This window comes from Gallus gallus, chromosome 1 (assembly GCF_016699485.2).
Source record: "Gallus gallus isolate bGalGal1 chromosome 1, bGalGal1.mat.broiler.GRCg7b, whole genome shotgun sequence".
NCBI lineage: Eukaryota > Metazoa > Chordata > Aves > Galliformes > Phasianidae > Gallus > Gallus gallus.
Window position 1 is genome coordinate 22,854,719 of NC_052532.1, and position 23,224 is coordinate 22,877,942.

A 23,224-nucleotide genomic window follows, 5' to 3' on the forward strand; every position below is an offset into this window, starting at 1 on the left:
TGTCATATGTGTAAAGGACAATAACTGCTATGTGTAAAAAATTAATTTGGTGATTAACTTTATGATTAATTTTAGTTTCCAAGAAATAAAAGATGTGAAGAATATTGCTTTTAAGAGTAATGATAGTTCAGAACTCTCTGAGTATTATGAGACTCTCCCAAGGAGCATGGTTAGATGGTTTTAGAGTCTAAATTGATTTAAAAAATAGTGTTTATATTAAGGATGCAGGGAGATTTTATTTCAGCAGCATTTAACTGCTAAACGTGTGACTGTGGTTATGAATTTAATTAGGTGGTAATATTTAATTGTACTAGTTATAAATGGATAAACTTTCTGAATGGCAAATAAATATTCAACTGTTTGTGACTGATAGTGGTCTAAAAATAATGTTCAATTACTAAAATTATCAATTAATTCATTTAAACATTTTAGTTAAGTATTTAAAATTCATGTTTATGGTGGGTTTTTTATGCCCATCTCTATCAATTCAACAAAATGTTTGTGTTATGTATTGGTGTGAACTGAATGCAGTATCTTTTATTTATTACACTCCATTTGCAGCAGAGGTGCTTTAGAATTAATTTCTGATTTCTGTGTTTTTTACTACAGCTGGCTCTTATTGATGCTACTGATTCTAACTGAAGTTAGTAAGAAGCAGCATGTTGTGGTTATATTCACTCAAGCAATGTCACTGCTGTTGCATAGTGCTATATAGCATGTTGTTTCAGAGGCATATTTCCAGTAGGGTACTGAGTAATGTGGAAGTTTGGGCTTTTGTTTAACTATACAGAGTGGTGAGGTGCTGGAACAGGCTGTCCAGATTGGCTGTGGATGCTTCATTCCTTGATATGTTCAAAGCTGGGTTGGATGGGGCCCTGGGCAGCCTGGTTGAGTACCAGATCTGGAGGTTGGTGACCCTGCCTGTGGGGGGGGGGGGGGTTGGAACTTGATGATCCTTGGGGTCCCTTCCAACCCAAGCCATTATCTGATTCGCAGATGTCACCTGTTGTTCTTTGTTTAAAACTTAATTCAGAATGAACTCATGGAGGATTTTTTTTTTTCAAGTCATAATATGAAAATTTCCAATTGTAATAAATGGGAGCATTCATTTTGGAAATTCATCTATTATGATAGGAATATGTTATTAGAATTATGACACTTTTTAAAGTTGTCCTTCAGAGTGGAGGAGATGTAACAAGAATCTGAACTGCTTAGAAGTTTCCATTAAAGACAAGCAGACTTTTTAATCAGCTCAGCATTTATTTTATTACTTGCAGGTAGTGCTGTATCCAACATCCAACAGCTCCAAGTCCCCTGATTTGCACAAAATGATCGTCCCCAAAAACAGCCAGGACAGTGACTTGAAAATCAAATTGGCAGTGAGAATGGATAAACCACCTCACATGAAGCACTGTGGGTAAGTAGCTGTTTTCTGTCAGGTTGTTCTTCTTTTTTTGCCTCATTGTGCCTGTGCTTAACCATATGTAGCAACAACATAAAGTCTTTAAAACAATGTAAGCGTGTACTACGGTTGTTAGTGTGGCGTTGTGCTGTTTTATGTGTAAAGTTTGTAATAGTCAGGAATAGCATCCAATCCAAACGTTCAGTGAGATGTAAGGAGAGCTGACGAGCTAACTGACAAGCAGAGCTGAAAACACTGTCAGTTGCAAACTGGTTCTAAATATTACAGTTATAGCACTTCAGAAAAGCCAAAGTTGTTATTTAAGAAATCAAAGTTTTTCAGTTAAAATAAGGTTAATCATATATTGCCATGTAGTGGTATTTACAATGCTATCATCTCTCATTTTCTTCCTCTGTCTGCTGTCCTGTTTTTCTCTTGAATTGATGTGAATGTACCAGTTTAAAGATGTTTTCCTGCCTAGCTCTGAAACTAAATGCAGTAGATTATTTGTAAAAACATCTCCACAGGCAATTGCTACCACCATTCCTCATCCTAGCTGCAAAAGCAGGTGAAGTTGCCTGCAGTAAGCAAGGCTGTGTCTCGTGTCATAAAGCAATCATTCTCATTTCATCTAGCAAAGTCAGAGCACCAAGGGAGGCCTGTATGGACTCCTCCACCATAAGCATACATGAAATGAAATAAAATGTCGATCATGCCTCTATTGGCCATTGAAAGTGTTAATGAAATACTGATAGCACTGAAATACTGATGAAAGCACCGGAGTTTCAGTGAGAGTGAGGAAGAGGAGTATTTATGTAGAGGACACAGAAGTCAGAAACCCTTAACATGAGGAAAAGCAGACACCCAGGCACTCTCACAACCTTACTTGGCTTCCTGTGTGAGTAAAAGTATGTTTGCTATATTTTTGAAAGGGATTCCTGTCCGATTCATCACACAGATTAAATCTGTTCAGATTCAGAACTGATAAAGCATTGTATGAGAAACTCCCATTTATGCAGAAGCTGGAAAACGTGCAGTGAATGAAGGACAGCATTACAGGAAACAAAGAAATGTGTTGTGCTGAAGGTAGCTGAGAGATGTTGGGAAGAACTAGTTTTTATTCCTGTTTGAGGAACACACAGGAACCCGCCTCCTTTTCCACCTGTAGTAGCTGGTGGTACGTACCTCATTTCCTGTGCTCAGTTTGGTAAGCTGGAATCTGACTTCACAGAGGTGCGTAACATACACAGAATAGCTGAAATCAGTGGAAATAAGGCTGTAAATATACTTACAGGTAAAATTTGGGGTGATTTATTTTGGTTAAAGTGAGAATAATAGCACTTTCCAGTGCTTTCTTGAGAGTAAGTCTAGGGAGGGAACGGGCAGGGTGGGTTTATGCACGCTGCTCTCCAGCTCGTGCTCAGGGGAGAAGCAGGATGGCAGCCACTGTGCTCACCCAACCCAAAACTTGCGCTCTGCCAGGAGGTGTTATTGCTCTGCAGCCCTCTGCTGAACCTGCACGAGGCAGAAAAGCAAATAACTCCATTTTCTCTCTAAGTCAGCGTTTGCATAACATGCAAGGAAACAGGCCATGGGAGAAAATAAATTCTTGAAGAGCTGGAATGCAACCCTGCTATCCAGAATAGTGAAGAGGGCTGGGAGTTTGTTTGTTTCATTTCCCATTACTATGTAGTCACATATTTATGCACTGTTTCATAGTGTACTAAAAAGGGGGAAAATAAAAGGGTGTGTTTTGCAGTACTTTTGCAGTTTTATTGTGTCAGAGTTATATTTTACAGCCATAATAACAGGCTTCTAATGCCATTAGTATGGTTATCCCCCATAAGTTCCAATGTTTTCAGAACCATCTCATGCTTTATCTTTGCCCAGTATTTGAACCAGGTAACTTTTATTACCTATGTAGCACTGAGTTTACAAGCAATCGTAGAAGGTTCATCACTGTCTAGCTGGAGAGAAAGGCAATCTGTTGCTGTTAAACAACACCTTTCAGATGAGAACCCCAACATTTATTCAGAATTGAATTAAAAATCTTACCACACAGCCAACTGCAGAAAGTGGGATTTTATTAAACTAATTTTATTAAACAATTTTTTTTTAAACTAAGGATTAAAAGAAATGGTAATAAGAGCCCTCTTTGTCAGATACAGTAACTATGCTCAAATATTTCAGATTCCTCAACATCAATAAAGCCCACAGGTCCATGCTAATGAAGGGTTTACTGTTTTATTCCTTGGGAAATGTTTCTCCTATTTAAACTGAATTTAGTTATTGACAGGGGAGACATGCTGAAAGTCTTCAAAACCCATCTTGTTTTTATTCTTCAGGAATATTCATTTTTACAAATTACGCTGTCTTGTAGTTTAACTGATATTTTAAATCCACTGGTTTTATTCTGTGACTGCAGTGCCTTACAAACACGTTCCCTCGTTACATTTCGATATTCATATGAACTAATTATATTTCAAATAAAATTATAGACTTGGGATTTTTTCAGTACAAGCCAAAACCTTACAAAGAGCAAGAAATAAAGGCTATTTGTATGCATCTTATATTACTATTTATTTCTGATTTTTTTTTTCTTTCAAATTCTTGGATGAAGGACTCTCATAGTGTGAAAGAGCCTGAAGGATCCATAACAATCCTTTTCTATTTAAACCCTGACAATAGATAAGAAAAGGTAGCATGCACAGCTAGAATATTCTGGGTAATGACAAAGTAAATGTCGCTCATTAATGAGAAATTGCAGAACAGGTTTGAGTATGGGCAATCCGTGATAGTTCGGATTCCTTTCTCATCATTCATAATGTATTCTCATAGAATTCAGTAACCTTTCTCAGGTTTAAAATGCAGAGTATATTCAAGAGACTTTTTTTTTTTATCTCCTGTATTATACAACAATATAAACACTTCTATCCACGTCTTCCACTGCAGTCTCAAATCTAAAAAAAAAAAAAGGAAATAAAAAACGTGGCTTAAAACTTTGCTATATAAAAGCTAAAAGCCCGTTTATTCCTGTCAAGCTGCAACAGCAGTGCTAGGGAGCATTTGCTTCAGGAAGACTCACTTGGCTCTCCTTAACTCATAATTAGGGTTGAAAACCCAGGGAAGACAGGTTAACCCACTCGAGATGTGTGTTACTGTAAATACATTCTTCTAATCCATTTTCTTGTGAAGTACCTTTGCATATCCGTGTGCATATAAAGTAAGTGTTATTTTAAAAGTGTATCACGTCGGTTGAGCTGTCTGTTAGCATAGCCTAGTGGTTACTGAAGGGTGTTTGCTTTCAAACTAGAAATGTAAGGTGAACTCTGATATTTTATCACATAGCTTTTTTTTTTTTTTTAATTAGTCATGTTTAATAATAATATCTGAAAGAGTGGAGTAAAAAAAATGATGTTAAATGAAATTCTTACCAATTGAACAGCCTACACGGGACAATATTACAAAGTAATATTATTTACTTTTGACTTCCAAAGTAAATTGTGTAATCATAGCTCTTGTCCAGAGCACTTTCTAAGATTAAATAGCAAAGTTTATCCCTATGTGTTCTGCTTTATGTTGTGGCATGTTGCATTTAGTATTGTTCATAGAATCATAGAGTGACTGAATTGGGAAGGGACATCTGGGTCCATCTGGCCCAACCCCTGCTCCAGTAGGGATACCCAGGGCTGGATGTCCAGGCCCATGTCCAGGCAGCTTCTGAAGATTTGCATAGCCTCCCTAGGTAACCTGTGCTAGTGCTTTGTCACCCACACAGTGAAGAACTGCTTCCTGATATTCAGATGGAGCCTCCTGTGTGACAACTTGTGCCCATTGACTCTTGTCCTGGCACTGGGCACTACTGAAAAGTGTCTGACTCCAGCCCCTTTGCACCCTTCCTTTAGGTACTTATACGTATTGATGAGATTCTCCTGAACTTCCTCTTCTCCAGGCTGAACAGGCCCAGCGCTCTCTGCCTGCCCTCTTAAGAGATGATTCAGTCCCTTTACCACCTTCATGGCCCTTCGTTGGACTCTCCAGTAACTCTGTGTCTCTCTTGTACTGGGGGGGTCAGAACTGAACGCTGACTGCATCCAGGCATGGCCTCACCAGCACTGAGCAGAAAGGAAGAATCACCTTCCTTGACCTGCTGGTGATATTTTACTTAATGCAACCCAGGATATCATTGGCCTTCTTTGCTGCAGGGTCACAGGACTGCATATCAATCCCCCGAGGTCATAGTTAATTCAGTGAAAAGGCTGAGGATAGCATTAGGGTCTGCTGGCTCCTCTGTTGTCACACAGTTGTAGTCACCAGGACAAACTGTTCTCATAGCTACTGGCAAGCTCCTGAGTCAACTGAGGAGAGCTACACAGACTCTGAAGTTAGCCAGAATGATATATTGCTGGTTGGGCGAACTGAAGTCTGGGCTACTTCTACAGATACATATGTCAAGAATACAGTCATACTTCTCAGCACGTGCTGCATGGTCTCTGCTGCAAACAGGCCTTTGTGTTGCATATGTTGAATTTAAGTCTACTTTCAGGCCTCCCTCAGTTCACAGACATGTAGCAGAATAATTCTAAATACTTTTCTTTGCCTTCGCAGAAATAATTAGATGGAGACTGACCTTCAGCTAAGCTAACATGTTAGGTTAAGTTAGAAGCAGTTCCTTCAAAGAGAAGAAAACTTCTGGAAAGCTTTATGTATCAAACATCTAAAGAATCCTTCCTAATATTTTTTATGTACGATATGTACCATGGATATATTCAATTAGTATTAGTTTCCATTAGATAACAACAGTAACTTTCTACTTTATTTTACAGCAGTTACCAGAAGTGCTTTTCTCATTAGCGAAGTTTGCAACATTTTTTCACACATCTGGTTGAAACCATAAAGTAAGTCTGTTAGCACCACCTAGCTTCCTGTTCACTGCTATTACACTTTTGCTTCCAGTTTGAAAGAGGAAAGCAGAGCCCTGACTTCAGCTGCTGCTACAGAGAGCAGAGCTCTCGCCATCCTGTGGCAGAAGTCTTAGTTTTCAGTTTGTGAACATTAAGTCCGGGAAGGATAAGCAAAGTAGCACGTGGGAACTGTTGAGTTTGTTTGAATTTTACAAGTCTTTACATCACATCAGATAGTTTGGAATCCTTTCCTTACTACAGCAGCCTGAAGTACAAGTAGTTAGCCTGTATCGGAGTACTCAGTACAGTACCTTGATGGGATGGTTTCTGAAAACAAAGGCATCGGCTTTAGGGGGAGGAAAAAAAAGAAAGGACACTGCTTGTGATATAGTACATTGCAGTCTTCTCTCTGTACATTGCATTCAGAGGTGTAGATTATGCATAGCTACCTAAGATGCTTTTAAAATCTAGGCCCATTTTACATGAAACTTAGGCTACTTTGATAGATAATAAGGCAATTTATCTACAGATAACCATGAGTTTCAGAGAAATATCATCTTTGTTTTTAGTGATGTTTCTTTCTAGTTGTAAATACTAATCTTTATAGATAGTACTGTGTCTGTGTGTGAGCTCTTATGAAGATCTGTAAAATTTGTGAGAATTTCAAGTAATCCCTGTGAGGATTTTTTGCCTATGCTAATGGTAGTTTGCAGTTTCCAACATAGTTACAGTCCTTCAACATATATGGATACTACCATCTGGAAGCAAAGATACTTGATTTGTATTGCTTAACATCTGCAACTTTGTTCATTTTGTTCTAAGTATTTGCTTATCATAAGAACATTAGATCTATAAGAAATATGGAAGGGGTATATCGATTTTCATTATAATTTTGATTACAATTTCTGGTAGAATTACTCTCTGATTAGTTTCAAATACATTTAGGAGTTAAATGTGTTTACAGATACCTGACAGAAATTGCCCACTTACACTTGCAGTGCCAAGTCTTCCAGTGTTGTGAGATGAGCTATAATCCATACACAAAGTGGAATTTAGGAAACTACCTTTGTACCACTGCTGAAAAGGTAATTCCTCTGCCACTCATTCCTGACGTGAGAGTAAAGGTTGATTGCCTGTGGAGTGCCTTGGTCTTCACCTGAGTCTTGACTTCCTAACTGTAAGACCAAAAAAGCTTATTGCCTGTGGTTATGTCAGATTTTGGCTTGGGAAATCTCATTTTAACGTGTTGAAACACTGCAGGATGTACTATATTTCTACCGGTCTGCTGCATGAGCCCATCACGGGATTCAAGTGTGTATGCAAATTATCTGGTGCTAAGCAAAATTTAGTTACTTTCTTTCAGCAAGATGATTTTATAGTGTACGCAAGCTTGTCCTGTCTCTCTCATTGCTGGCAAATAGCATAGAATGTAGTTTGTGGTTGGTGTCAAAATTAGTGCCCTCCTTAATGTAAAAACCTCTTTCTCATCTGTGTGTGGTTCTCAGGAGTTTTCTTATACACTAAGATGCTGACAATAAGGAAGATGAACAAAAGCAGGCATATCTTAAGGGTTTTCTCTAATAAAGACACATCAAGCAAAAAGTATAGAGTTGTTCTTGTTTTTCCTTTATCCAAACAAAATATTTCAGATCATGTGACCATTTGAAGAGGACAGTATGGGGATTTAGTGGTGTTATTTTCTATACCAAGATCCTCAGCACCATCAGTGTTGCCTGTCATGGTACATGTGTTTAAGGAGATGTGTGTATAAGAGGGCAAATATTAAACTGTGATTTCAGTACAAAATTGAAGCTCCAACAAGAGTATACAGTACAGTAAACACCGCTGCATATTCAGGAATGGCTGTTCTTCATTAAAGTATGTCAAAATGTCATTTAACAACTGGCACTACATATTCATATGTGTAGACCATGTTTTTTCTACTCAAGGAATGATCTGCAGAAGGATCTGTCAGTAACTAAAAAGCATCCTGCAAACTGCAGAATAGCTTGTGAGATGTTAAATTCAGCAATGCAAGATTATTTGATGAATACTTCCACTTGGAAAGGACTGGCATTGTTTACCTGTAACTGACTACTCTTTACATTGCCTGAGGTTAACCAATTATTTTTTATAGACTTGAGCTTTTGACTAATACTTAGGAAGAGGAGACTGCCTTTCTGTTCAACTGTAATTTAGATGGTTGCTGACACTGGAGATCCAAGACCCAAACACGAATAATGTGTGTATCCCTTTCATAAGGACAAGACTCATCTACCCCAGCAAAGAGGTTACCCAAGTGTTTCAGGAACTTCTGGCATGTGGAGTGGCCAACTAAGGGAATAAGACTAGTTAGGGAGCTCCACGGGTGATCATACTCTTTCTGTGAACATACTGGTCTCTGGCTTCTGGCACAATTTTAACTTTATAAAAAAAGTTAAAGTAATTTTAAAAAACACAAAAAATATCTTTCATTTACTACTGTTTTCTTTTGTCACTGCCAGTTCCCATGATACCGTTGCATTACAAGAAAAAGTAAGCTCTTAGAGAATTCTGGGTACGTGTTGCCAGTCTGACGGTCAATAAACAGGAAGATTGGCCCATGATACTAACTTGAATATGCCCTGATATGAGAGGAATCTTTTATCATATTTTGGGAGATCTTCAAAAGAACCAGCCAGTTCAAATAAAGATCTTCAGGCCTGATAGTGACAGGGCAGCCTGCACCTCACTGTGCACAAGTTTTTACTTCTGTTATCAGAATTCATTATCTTCTGCAACATCCAGCAGGGGATATAAAAGGGGGCTATTCCCCCTTTTTTTTCATTGGAAAAATGAGAAACAAACAAAACAATTAAAAAATAAAGCAGTGACTTTACAGTTCAGTGGAAGTATTGGTCAAATTTCCATCCATAATTAATAAGCAATTTGAAGTTGAGGTCTAATAGCAGTGGTGTAGATTTTTTTTTTTTTTTTTCCTGGTCAGAAGATCAAAAATGTTACTCATGTTGCTATAATTACCTTCTAAATTCTGACAAACTCATACTCTATTTTATTTTCACAAGGCCATTTGTGCATGTTTATACTAAGGTAGCAATTTCCTACATATCTGATAAGCAGCAGGATGGAATGGCTTGATTTTAATTTTACCACTGTATGAATGCTTCACTATTATCATTCCAATGTGCCTCTTAGCGGTATTTTCTGTTATGCTACTTTGCATTGGGATAAATGCTAGTATTTTATTGTGATAAATAAATATCGGCATTTTGCCACAAAGTCCTAATGTGCCTTCACTTACATTACTTTAATATTGTGCAATTCTGAAAAATCAATTGACTGTAATCAGTTTCTCCATAAAAATGAAAATTGAACTTCATGAAAAACGACACATTAAAGTTACATTAGTGATTGATTGGATAATGATGATGGGTTAATTCAAAATTACTACGGAAGGAAGAAGCAAAAGTGTTTATCCTACTACTAGATCCTTAGAGAGCAGATTATAACTATGAACCTGATTTTCAGTTCTTCCCACAGTAATTGCTTCTGAGGAGGCATGGGAAATCTTGAAGACCTTAATGATATGCCACTGCCACTTTAATTGCTAAGAGAAGCCAAAAGAATCCTAATTGCCAAGAGAAGCATTACTAATTAAGGTGTCATTCTTCATTCATTCCATAGTAATTAATCTGAAATATTTGTAAAAGCTGAGATGTAAATTTAGATCCAAACTCACTTAGCTTAACCACAACATACTTTATGTGAAGAAGATTTACGGGTTAAGCAAGGTTAATAGTAAAAAAAAAAAAAAAAAAAAAAGGAAAAAAACCTGAAAGTGTATTTCTTCTTTAAAAATCCTTTTTCTCATAGCTTTGTAAAGCATAATGTAAAATAATTAAGAACAGATTTAAGAACTTACATTTAAATCATGATTCTACAGTCTTTTAAAAATGACTATTAGAACTGTTGATATATGGTGTTTTTTTTCCTATGTATTTCACTGGAAAGCTGGATGCTTCTGAAAATACTAAGATTAATTTGCTCCAACTCTCTGATGAGCAAAATGATGCAAGTTGGGTTGTATGTCCATTGGCTTTAGAGAGGTATGGAAAAGTCCCATAATCAATATGAGTTGGAAGAGGCCTTTAAAGGTCATCTGGTCCCCCTGCAATGGACAGGGACATCCACAGCTAGACCAGGTTGCTCAGACCCCCTTCAGCCTGACCTTGAATGTCTCCGGTGATGGAGCTTTCCACCACATCTCCGGGCAACCTGTTCCACTGCCTCACCACTCTCACTGTAGAAGACTTTCTCCTTATATCCAACCTAAATTTTTACCCTCTTTTAGTTTGAAACTATTTCTCCTTGTCCTATCACCACAGACCCTGCATGTGTGTTGGATCCTGCTTTGATTCACTACCGCAAAATTCCTTCTTAACCTTGTAGAATAATTGGTTGGAGTAAGCTGATTGTGCTGGCAGTGAATCATTTTCTGTGTACTGGGTTTTTGTACCATGTTCTCTTCTAAGCATTCTTTAAGGCTGTTATGCCTCAGGCTCTCTGGATCATAAACTCTTCTTTGTGCTTGGCTTGTCTCTGGTGGTTTACCTTAATGGTGTTCTCAGACCAAAAGCCTGATTTCTGATTCCTTACTTAAATAAATTTGACTGCACCATCACAGCATAAGAGACCGATTGACTGAGTACTTTAGGTTAGATATAAGGAAAAAGTCTTTCACAGTGAGAATGGTGAGGCACTGAAACAGATTGCCCAGAGAGGTGCTGGAAACCCCATCCTTGGAGGCAGTGACACCTTGCAAAGCTGCTGCTAATGCCCGTGTCAAGGTGATGTCTGCTTGGCTGCCCATTTTGTCAGTGTCCAGTACCACAGTCTTCATCTGCTTTGAAGTGGAAGAGACTGAAAGGTTTACATTTCTCTGAGTGGAGATCCTGCTGCTATGTAAGTTCAATCCTGAAAATACATGAAATATATACTCCTGTGAAACTTTGTGCTTGTAAATCACAGAATCATAGGGGTTGGAAAGGACCAGTGGAGATAATCGAGTCCAAACTGCTGCTAAAGGAGGTTCCCTACGGTAGGTTACATGGGAAAATGTCCAGGTGGGTTTTTATATATGCCTGCCTGTTATTGGAAATTCTCTGATCACAACTTCAGAAAACTATTAATGTGTAAAAACAGTTTCCTTTATCTTCGTTAAAAATGGAAAAGCTGGTGGCAGTTTAGAACACCAAACGGTAAAGTAATTTCTAACTGAAAATGGACCTTAAGTTCATGAAATAGAGAGTGAGAAATTTAGAAACTCTGCAGCTGAATATGATTTGTAAGTGCTTTTTGTTGTATGCCACTAAGCAATAAACCTTTTTTAAGCTTAATTTACAAATAAGTGCTTTTAATATATAAGGAAGAATAGATGGGTTGAAAATTCAGGGCAATATGGATTGAAGGTAGTATTAAAAAATAGATGTTATACTCTATCAAAGTCTGTGCCTTATTAGATCCTCGCATGGAAGATCCTAATCTGAGCAGTTGGGTCACTACATGAACGTGATGTGAAATATAGGAAGGTCAGATAAAACCTTATCAGAGCTGTTCTAAAATTTGCAATGAAAAGTTCAGACTTGTGTGCACTCCCAGTAACTGCACTCTTAATTGTTACACTGGCCCGACTGGAATTTTCAGATTGGATTCTTGAGCTTAAATTAATTTATGCTACTGGTTCACAGTTCCCCCAGCTTTGGAAAAGCATCATTCAGAACAAATTCTCACTTTTTGATATGCTTAAAACTGAAGGAAAAAATTGCTCAAACTATTGCTGACAATATTTTTGTCATAATAATAAAATAGTGCTTAAATACCTCTGCTTAATAACCTATATAAAATTACATATAGTAGAACATACTGTGTATTTGAGTATTTAGTTTGCATTCTAAGTATTAACTTTTTTTGGGCCATCAAAATTCCTGAAATCCTGAAAGTTGTCTGGAAACTTCCCTTACATTCATAAGTCTGTAGCCATGAAGAAGTAGCTGGCTGTGGTACTTGTAAGATTATTTCTTACAAGTACTTACAGTATAACTATTTTCCCTGACTGCAGTGCCAAATATCATTGAAAATTATTGAAATAATGATCTTAGATTATTTCTATATGGCTTCATTCTTGATTCTACCAATCAGCATGGCACGTGTCAGGTGAGAGATGCAGTTATTTATTAGCCTTTCTTACCCAGTGGTCTGACTTACTTCTTGGTATCATACACTACTCTGTGACATAGAATTTAAGAGAGTTATTTCCACCTGACATGCTTTGACATTACATATGGTCTGGCATGGCCGGGCATTGTTTCTCCACAGAGAGTGCCAGTACTATTAACTGCAGGGGTAGGGGCATGCCACCTGCCTATGTCCTTCTGTCACTTGCATTGTCCATCTGTTACTTGCGTGAAGATAACATTCAGCTAATTTTTGTCTTGTATTAGGGTTCGTGATACTTGAAGGTAGAAGTTTTAAAAAATCAATTTTAATGTGCTTATTTCTCTACAATATTATGATTTCAGCAATTACGGAAGCACAGCATTATAGGGATTGGCAGATACCTCTGGTCCAACACACTGCTAAAGCAGATTCCCTGCAGTAGTTTGCATAGGAAGGTGTCCAGGCTGGTCTTGAATATCTCCAGAGAAGGAGACTCCACAAATTCTCTGAGCAGCCTGTGCCAGTGCTCCATCACACCTAAATAAATCCTTCTTCATGTTGGTATTGAACTTCCTGTGTTCCAGTTTGTGACCATTAAACCTCGCTGTGTCACTGAGCACTGCTAAAAAGAACTCATCCCCATTCATTAGGTATTTATAAGCACTGGTGAGTTCTCTCAGTCTTCTCCAGGCTGAACAGCCCCAGGTCTCTCAGCCTTTCCTCGTAAGGGAGGTTCTCCAGGCCCCTCATCACCTCTGTGGCACTCTGCTGGACTCTCTCTAGAAATTCCTTGCCTTTCTTGAACTGAGGAGCAGTTTACTGAACTGGACGCAGTACTCCAGATGTGGCCTCACCGGGGCAGAGCAGAGGCAGAAGATTACTTCTCTCTTCGGGACAGGTTCTTTTTTCAGTGCATCCCTGTTACAGCATTTGTTTCTGACCTAGTAACAGTGTGTCCATGGCACTACACTACCACTGTTTCGTCCAAATAATGTATGTATCATGGCTAGCTCCCTTGAAATACTCCACATCCTATTAAACATCAGTTCAACTGCATTGGCAGTTCGACACTATGCCATTTTGTCAGGGTCCTCGGGTCCACCTTGCAGTAGTTTGTACAGGAAAGAATCCAGGCACAATTAGCCCACTCTGCAGCTTTTCCTTTAAATAATGAAGGAAAAGGAAATTTAAAATGTCTGTATTGTGCAGTATTTCTGCACTGCAGAGAATCTTTTCGTGTACTTACTGTCACAAACCTGTTTTAATATAATCTAATCCTAAATTATTATTTTTTTATCTGTTGAGTGGTGTAGTAGTGCTTTGTCTTTCTTATAATGTAAGGGATTTTTTCCGCTTCATGCATAAGTGATGAAGAGAAGGTAAGTGAAAAATGCATGTGAAGTGGTATGTGAAATCTTGTTTACAGCTTGCCTTTGGAGCAAGACCTGTCATTAAAGACCTGTCAGATTATCTTTTCATGCTGCTTTTATGGAGTAAAATGGGGACAAATTGGCAGGGGAAGTGTTCTGGTAGGTGTGGGTTTGACTTCCACTGCAAAGTCTCCACCGGAGTCAGAGCAACTTCCCTTCCTTTACCAGATGGAGAATTCCTCTGATAGCATTAGAAGACTGCCAGCCCAAAACTGCCATCTGCTTCTTTTCAAAGTTTATTCCAAAGATGTAAAGCTTTATGGTTCTGGTGAGGGAATTGAACAGAACCCTTAATATGAAACTATGATAGTCCTTGTTTGCTAAATCAGTGGCTTAGAAATTACTACTGTTATCAAGAGTTGATCCATTTGTGATTTTCTCTGAGATTTTACTTACATTTTATATCATTTTAAGATTAAAAAAAAAATATTAAGTGGACTGCCCCCATGCCATCAACCAAGGAGAAGCAAATACAATGAAGTTTGTGCTAGTGCTGGCATGGAGAACTCTGCTCAAGGACGTATTCATACAGCTACACTCCTGAGGGCCAATCTCTTCTAAAACTGGATGTTTGTGGCCCTCACCCATTTCACCTGCTTTTAGGTCTTAGCTTTGAAAAGCAAGCTAATTTCCATTGCACTAAGACTACAGAATAATTCCTTTTAGGTTAAGGACAGTAGGCTAGTAACCAACAGCATGCTACAGAGTCATGAGATGTCATTTTAAGGATCTTTCTGTCAAGCCATTTAGAAAAAAATTCTGAATAAACAATGCACTCAAATGAAGTTGGACTTGTTCACTGGTATTAAGTTTGTTAGTATTAATATATTTGCGTTAGCTGAGAACATATGATTGAATAAGACGTCTAAACATATTGCAGTTGATTTTATTTCATTCGCTACTTACACACACACAGAAAAAGACAGGTATTATGAGAGAGGAAGCAAAAGTTGCATAAATGGTGCTTTACCATTACTAAAACAGAAAATAACACTGATTCTTAGATTACTGTTATGACTAAGTTAATAAAGTAATCATATGTCATGTGGAATTTCATTACCATTATTGAATGTGAGTGTACAATTTAATCTCAAGTGCTGCATTAATTTTAAATTGAGCCGTATGTGTTCTACCTAATGGAAGGCTTGGGTTTTTCTGTTGCACACTCAATAAATTTTAATTGAACACCTGATTCCTGCCACCAACACATTAACATCTGGACACTATCTGTCTTTTATGCATATAGGCACACTGACTATAATTCTGCAGAAAAGCAGATAATAGGAAAACAAAAAGACAGTATTATGGAACACTTTCAGCCATCACTTTTTATTATACATTGAGAAGCATTTAATTATCTTATTTCATTTAATTAGCCCCACTACTTAAATCAATTGTTTTTTATTGATATGGCATGTTAGCAGCTTCTCTAATTGGAACAAAATAACACGTGACTATCCTAGCTGTCTTGTGCAAAATGCTTCCTTGCCATCTTTTCTTTCCCAAGACTTTTATTTATTTCAGTCTTTTCAGTAATGTATAAAACATTTTGACATGCAATATCTTGATTTAAACTTGAACACTTTTCACAGTTTGAACCCTATGTTAAAGACAAAAATGTTTCTGAAAAAAAGGTGTTTTCTTAATAACATTGGATTTCAATAGACAACATCACTCTTTGTAGATTTCAGAAATTTTAGTATTTGTTTGGAAAGAGAAGTATATTTTAAACGTTCCTTATCATTAAGACTTCAATTGTAATGTTTTAACATTTATAAGTTTAATTATAGAAAGCAAAACAGCCATTCCGTGTCACTGCAGCTATTGTACTTCTGCGTTTTTGTTATCTAATCCGTACTCATGCTTGAAATCTGTAATTTAATAATGGTGATAATTCTAACATAGTAGAAATGAGTTCAAATTATATACATGTTTTAGTATGTAATGTTAATTTCCAGTGAAGTAGAAACAGTAAAGAAACAGAAAAGCCCACTTTAAAAGAGCTGCTGTGGAAACGCAATCGATCAAAAATGATTTTTTTTCTCCGTGAGACAATTTCTTTGAATAGTTTTAGATTCTTCTATTCAAAACCATTTTATTGTTTTTTTTTGTTTGTTTTTAAAGGCAAAATCTATTTTTGAAAAACATAATTCCTCACAGTGTATTTTGATATTTCTATAGCAGAAAAAAAAAGCAGTTATACTTTTACCAGTTTGGCACGTTCTCATTTTTTCCAAGTACCACTACTTTTTGCAAGTAATTTTCATCCCTTCTTAGTTGCTGGATAATCTTTATAAGATATGTGTTCAATTGTATTGACACAGATGAAATAACATGTCTTTATGCAGTGAATGTTCTCACCCTAATTTGAGAGTAAATGTATTATTAATATGTATGACTCTGTGCTCCCATATATACATGACTTGTGGAATAATAAGACATTGTACTTACTTAAAATACCCATTTTGAAGCTCAAATACAAGTTTTACAGTCCTTGCCCTGAAGTTTAATTTAACCTCTTGTTATGGTTTCACCCTTGCATTTTCTTTTCTGTTCAGGTCAGTCACAATGCAGGTAGCAGGGATCAAGGTGAAGCAGATTTTCGTAGACTGAGGCATTGCATCGTACATACCTTGACATCCACAGGAGGGCAGCATGGTTAAAATAAGGGAGAAGACAGGAGGAATATGATTCAGCTGTGTGAATCTCACTTTTGATTGTTTATGCTGTTTTGTGAAAGCTTTTATGATTTTGATTAGAGAAGTGTGTATTTTCCTAGCCAATACAGAGAAAATAACTGTGTGTTAATTGTAGAAATTGCCATTTGTAACTTCCTATCAGCTCAGAGTATTTTTCTCTATGTGTATACACAGTCAATTTTAGAAGAAAGTTTTGGGGGTTTTTGTTGTTGTTGTCTTTTTAAATTTTTATATATCAATAGTGTTACAGTTGAATATCGCTTTAGGACTGCTGTTTTTGGGAGACAGTTGCTGGACGGAGCAGTCTTGTGCAGCAGAAATGGGCTGACTGCAATAGATGGCTCACATGCCTCCTCACAAGTGGTAAATTCTGTATTCTTCAAGTGCTACTCCCACAGGTCCAATTGTGAATCAGCTGCAGTTTAATAACTCTACTGCAGGGACAGTACATTTGAATGTTTTTATTTAACACCAAGTTGGCGTGAAGTGTTGACCTGCCTGGGAGTAGGAAGGCCCTATAGAGGGATCTGGACAGGCTGGGTAGCTGAGGCCAATGGGATGAAGTTCAACAAGTCCAAGTGTCGGGTCCTGCACTTTGGCCACAGCAACCCCAAGCAACTCTATGGGCTTGTGGCAGAAGGCTGGAAGAATATGTAGAGGAAGTGGGCCTGGGGGTATTGATCAACATTTGGTTGAACATGAGCCAGCAGTGTGCCCAGGTGGCCAAAAAGGCCAATGGCATCCTGGCTTGTATCAGAAACAGTGCTGCCAGCAGGAGCAGGGAAGTGATCATCCCTCGGTACTCAGCGCTAATGAGGCTACACCTGGAGTACTGTGTTTGATTTTAGGTTTCTCACTACAAGAAAGACATTGAGACCCTGGAGCATGTCCAGGAAAGAGCAGTGAGGCTGGTGAGCATGAGTCTTAGGAGGAGCAGCTCGTAAGTGGGAGCTCATGAGGGGGGTCTGGGATTCTCTGAGTCTAGAGTAGAGGAGGCTCACAGGAGACCTTATTGCTCTCCACAACTACCTGAAGGGAGGTTGTGGTGAGATGGGGGTCAGCTTCTTCTCCCATGTAACTAGCAATAGGACAAGAGCCTCAAGTTGTGCCAGGGTAGATTCAGGTTGGATGTTAGGAAATACTTCTCTGGAAGTGCTGGAATGGGCTGCCCAGGGAGGCAGTGGAGTCACTCACCCTGGAGGTGTTCAAGAAATGTTTAGATGTTGTACTGAAATACACAATTTAGTGGGAAATATTGGTGATAGGTGGATGATTTGGCTGGATGATCTTAGAGGCTTTTTCCAACCTTGGTGATTCTATGATTCTACTACATACTTGTTATGGTAAAGAACTTCTGAAAAAGAGCAAATCCATGCTGTCGTTACGAGCTTATATCTCTTTTGTATATTACTTGTTCTGGTCTTGTAAACACCCAGGACAAAGCCATTTTCAAGGTATTATTGGTACCATTTCAGCATTTCTTTAGGGTTTTAGTTTTCTTTCTAGTTATCTCAATCCATTTTTTAAATACTGATTTCCATGAATGGATGCTAAGGTTTCTTAAAGGGGGTATATTTCTCGTTGTGCATTTCTATTGTTTCTTGGAGTAACTCCTGCAGAATTCAGTCTTAGAATGTTTATGTGTGATATTTCTGAGGATTACCACCCAAACGTGATAATGGTCCTAGTGTAAATCGGTGTATTCTTCCAGTCCCTCAAGACAATCCCTAAATGATACTCATAGGTGGCAGATTCAGAGCAAACCAAAAGATGTGCCCCTAGGTACGTGTAGTTGAAATGTGGAATTCTGCTACTAGATGTAGATTTTGAAAGTTTAGATGAGTTGAGAAAACTGGGAATTGAGACATTAACAAGTGGTAAAATATGGAGACACTGTTTCTAAGGCAGAGAAACTGCTGAGACGGCTAATAGCACAAGGATAGGAGAAAATTCTGGAGATATACAACTGCATACTTGCATCCAGTTACTGCTTCCTTCTGCATATCATTGGGAGTGAGGTACAAGCTTAAATGTGCTTCAGGTAACCATGTTTATGTCTTTCACAGTTAAAATTTCTTAAAAAGAGCATAAAGGACATGGAATCAGAAGTTTTCTTTGTTTCTTTGACATCTTTAAAATTGTACAGTTATGTATTGCCTGTAAGAAAGTTTCTTAAAATGAAAGTTTTAAGAGAACTGAGTCATACTACAAAAGTGTTCTTCCCTCTTCTCACTCATGAATTGTCATCAAAAGGCAGTCAGGAGCATTAAAAGTACTTTTCTGACTCTTGTATTGAAAGGATCACCTACAGTGACCATTCTACACTGACAAATTTTCCAGGGCAGAATATCTCTTATCAGAATGTTAGATTGGCCTTGTGATGTAGGAACAAATGTACATCTAATTCAGTATCACATCTACTGTAGCCAGCAGCAGATGATGGAAGTGTGTAAGAGTGGCCTCTCTCTGTTCTTTTCCATACTCAACCCACCTGCAGGGCAAGGACTCTGAGCCTGATGTGGTTTCTTTGCATGAATTGAGTGCATTTCTCGTTCACAAACCTTTCCAGGTATGCATGAAATGCACAATGAAATCTAACTAATTTGAGTTCATGGAAACAAGCCACAACTGTTGCTTTGATTTGTAAAGATGGAAATTAATGTCTGGCACTATTCCTATATTCCGTAGAGTTGCTAATATTCCAGTAGATGCAGTGGAGGCAGTCAGCGTCTACCAGTACAGGCAGCATCATTTGGGGTTTTTTCTGCTGTTGTTTTGGATGGAAACAAGTGGTTCCAGTGTTTCTGTGGAGTCTGGTAGATTGAAAGGGAGTTTTACATAAGTGAGAGGTTGAAGTGTCGAACTTGTAATTCAGAAGAAAATTACATAGCTCCCAATTAAATGGGAAACCAATTAAGTTGGACATTTAATAACAATAATATATAGTCAAATTACAGATACATGTTTCATTCATAGGGAGTATCAGTATGAACAGGCCCTTAGAATTTCTGTTTTATATTTATTTATTTATTTATTTTTATTTATATATATGCTGAGATCAGAGACAGTTTCTGCGATAAGCACTCTGCTAACTGAGCTCCCCTAATACCAGTGTTGAGATGTCATACAAAATCCAACTTTAATTTGTGAAGTTTAGAAACACACTGTATTTTTTGGTTCTCAGAGTATATGAGTGTGCCTTCATGAAAAGCTGAACCTAATTGGTCAAGGGCAAAGAAAATGTATTTATCCATAGGACTATATTTGCATATTTGTAGGCATAATCCTCGACTCCATTTTAAACTTAACCTAGCCTTTGAGAAATACATTTTATTTATGGTTTAGTAACGGCTTTATATTTTTGCAAAATGGGGAAATTCTGCTATTTCAATGATTGTATACAAGTTCCAAAAAGGTAACTATTTTCCTCCCATTGCTATAATTTTACTGTGATTTTTCGTGCTGGACTTGCTGTAGTGCAACTGGAATGAAATTTATTCTACCGAGTTTACCAAGCATTTTGAAATCCTGACAATCAGAGTAGTCTCTGTCATTGCATCCACAGAAGCTTTACCTCACAAAACGGACTCGAGAGCAAGCTACTGTATGCTATTCTGAACTGAGCTTTAGAATGAGAACTTCTGTCAGACTACAAACAAGCATTTGCAAGTGTGTTCTGATAGCCACAGAAGTATTTCAAAATTAAGTGAACATTACCTTATCTACTTTTTCATGACTTGTAGATACAGAAATTCTTATTCATATCATCTGTTTTCAGATTTTAAGATGCCTACTAGTGACGATCACAACAAACGTTATGAAAACACAATTGGTGATATTTAGGATTAGCTCCAATGAGGTCCATGTTCTTTAAGAAATTAAGGTTATATCAATTCAAAAGTAAAGCATTCTAGACTGTGGAATGAAATGCAAAGCCAGCCAGAGATAATCAAAACCAAGTAACATTCCTAAAAGAGTTCACTTCTTTTAGTGGCCTCTCTTTCCAAAAGTGGACTGTTTTCAACACAGGCTCATCAGAATTGGAGTTGCATCAGTTGGCAGCTTAGTTCATTGATTTTTTTTAATACCAATGTGACACTGAACCGGGGCGTTTTAACTGATTCCATCAGTGGCAGTGTATGACCTAGCAACAAAAGTAGGTTTTTTATATTAGCAGGTCCTTGGCCATTTAGATCATAAATAATATCACTGCCTGCCTGGAAAAAAAAGGTCACTGTTTTTTCTACCTAATTGCAGTGTCATGTACTTGTAGTGAGATGGAGAGGTGTCCAGGCTGCATGCCCAGATGCTTTTGGATGCTCAGGATGAGTTGATTTAAGACCTGACAATATAAACAACCTCTGATACAGCACAACTGGATGCTAAAGGGAGAGAAGTGCAATTGAAACTTTTTTCTAGTACATCTACTAGAAAAACTTAAATTCAGGTTGTCACATTTAAAACCAGTCTCTTAGTTGTTTGTGCTTACTCTGCTTCATTTCACTTCATGGAGCTCTTTTGTGTTCATAGACTGCAGTCTTTTTAGAGGAAACTAAACCAAGAGATGAGCTCCAGGACTGCCCCACATATGTAGCAACCACTGTTATTTGGTCTCTGGAGTCAGGATAGCTCTGCTCAAAAGTAAAACACATAAAAAAAAGTACAGGGAGTGGATGTCCCGCAGTTGTGCTGCATTACCTGTTTACATTACAATTGAATTACTTCAGAATCAGAGCACTTCCTGCATTGTGTCTGAACAATATCATTCTTTTGTTACCTGGAATTCTCTCAAGGCTGAAGGATATTTTTTTGTCTTGATAAACATTCTCCCTTTACATACCAAACATAGTTCATGATGTGACACGAACTGGATCAGTAGTTCTCAGGTTGCCATTGCAGTTACTTCGCAGGCTTCATAAGTACTGGTATGCATATTCACAAATGCTGAAGCTCATTAGGGTGCATAACAGTTATCACTGTTAAAGTATCTAGGGATATCTGATTTTCCAGCATATCTATATCCATTTATACTGTAAGAGAAAAGTTGTTTAGGAGGAAAAAAAACGAAAAGCTCATTTTTCTATTCATGTTATGAGTATCTTGCTTATTGGAATAAATGGAACTGTTTGCTGTGGTTGGGGTGTTTGTATTACTTGACATTCTTCAAGTTTTCTATATCCTTAGCAGTCATAATTACAATAGAAGTTTAGGCTGATTTTTTTTTCATTCCATCTGTTGAAGGCTTATTTAGTTCTCTTTCTCAAGAGCACAGAAGGTACTAAAATGAATCCGAGAATGTTTACTGCTAGGTTTCTTATGACCCGGGTCATATTGTTGTCTTGAATCGGTTTTCTCTCTCGTCCTCAACTGAAGGCAAAAAATGGCTTAATCTTGTGGGGTTAAATAAAAGAAGGAATGCGGTGCAAAGAAGATTCCTTTTATGCAGGCGTGCAGGGATGACTGAAAGTGCCTGTGGGCATTTGGTCCCCATTGGTTCTCACATCGAATGCAATGATGCCCACAGATAGCCTGTATTGTTGTCAGCTAAATGGGATCATGAGTGTCTGAAAGGTGTTTGAGAATGAACTGAAAATCATTTTCACAAGTGGATGATTACTTCTGCCACATGTTAACCGAACTCTATCAGAATGGCCCAGATTTTTGAGACTGCATTAATTGCTCTTTCAACCTTGACTGAGGTTTCTCTTTAAGAAAGGCCTTTGCTGGACTAAACTGCTATGCTTATTGATTTTTCTTTCTATATTTTTTTCATTGTTTGTGATAAATGAAGCTTTTTACAAGTAGAGAATTTATCATTCAAGATGTAGATAGATTGCTTCATTCCTTGGAATAAAAAGGCTCGTCTAAAAATGATCTCTGTAGAAGTAATAAGTCCTTTCTCGTTTCTCCAGCAGTGAATAGCTCCAGTATTCTACACTCAATTATGTTTTTCAGCTTTTCATTAGTGCTGATTTTTTCATCAGAAAGTAGAACCCTGCACTCTTTCAGTGTGGACGTAGAGCAAATAAGCTGCCATCTTATTTCCTGTCTATGCCGCCACTTAATTGAAACTGAACACTAATATTTAGTGATGTGGTTTTGAATTTTTGTAACACACGGAAATGTGCTATAGAAAAATATTCAACCCTTATATATTGAAAATTTAGTGATGGTCGGACTTTGATAAGAAAATATGTTCCGTTCAGAGATTGTTCTGTTAGATTTTACCTATTCTACTTCCAGAGTAAAAAGTGATACTAACAGAGAGAAGTTGATATAGGAAACGTTGTTATCCAGGTGTACTTGGCTGTAGCAACAGAATTACTTTAATATTTCCCAGAAAAAAAGAACCTTAAATATTAGACATTTATTTTTATATGGTAGTGCAAGTACTGTGAAGTATAATCAGATAAATCTGTGCCTTAATGCTGATCAGGTTGTTACTTTTTGATTTGTGAGTGACAGAAAAGAAAGAAGGCAGTACAAAATCATGTTCAAGAAACAAAACCTATAGGGTTGTTTTTAACAGTACAAGTCTTTGGAAGGTGAGTGCAAGGTTTGCACATTCGGTTG

The 23,224-nt window shown here is 37.6% G+C and overlaps 1 protein-coding gene across 27 annotated transcripts in view; it reads left to right on the plus strand.

Moving 5' to 3' along the window:
• CADPS2 (calcium dependent secretion activator 2) overlaps positions 1–23,224 on the plus strand; it is a 301,879-nt gene that overhangs the window by 158,410 nt on the left and 120,245 nt on the right. For all 27 annotated transcript variants that reach the window (XM_040649118.2, XM_040649128.2, XM_040649125.2 and 24 more), the window contains exon 8: positions 1,278–1,417. In XM_040649118.2, the coding sequence (XP_040505052.1) occupies positions 1,278–1,417 (140 nt within the window). The remainder of the gene's footprint in view (positions 1–1,277; positions 1,418–23,224) is intronic.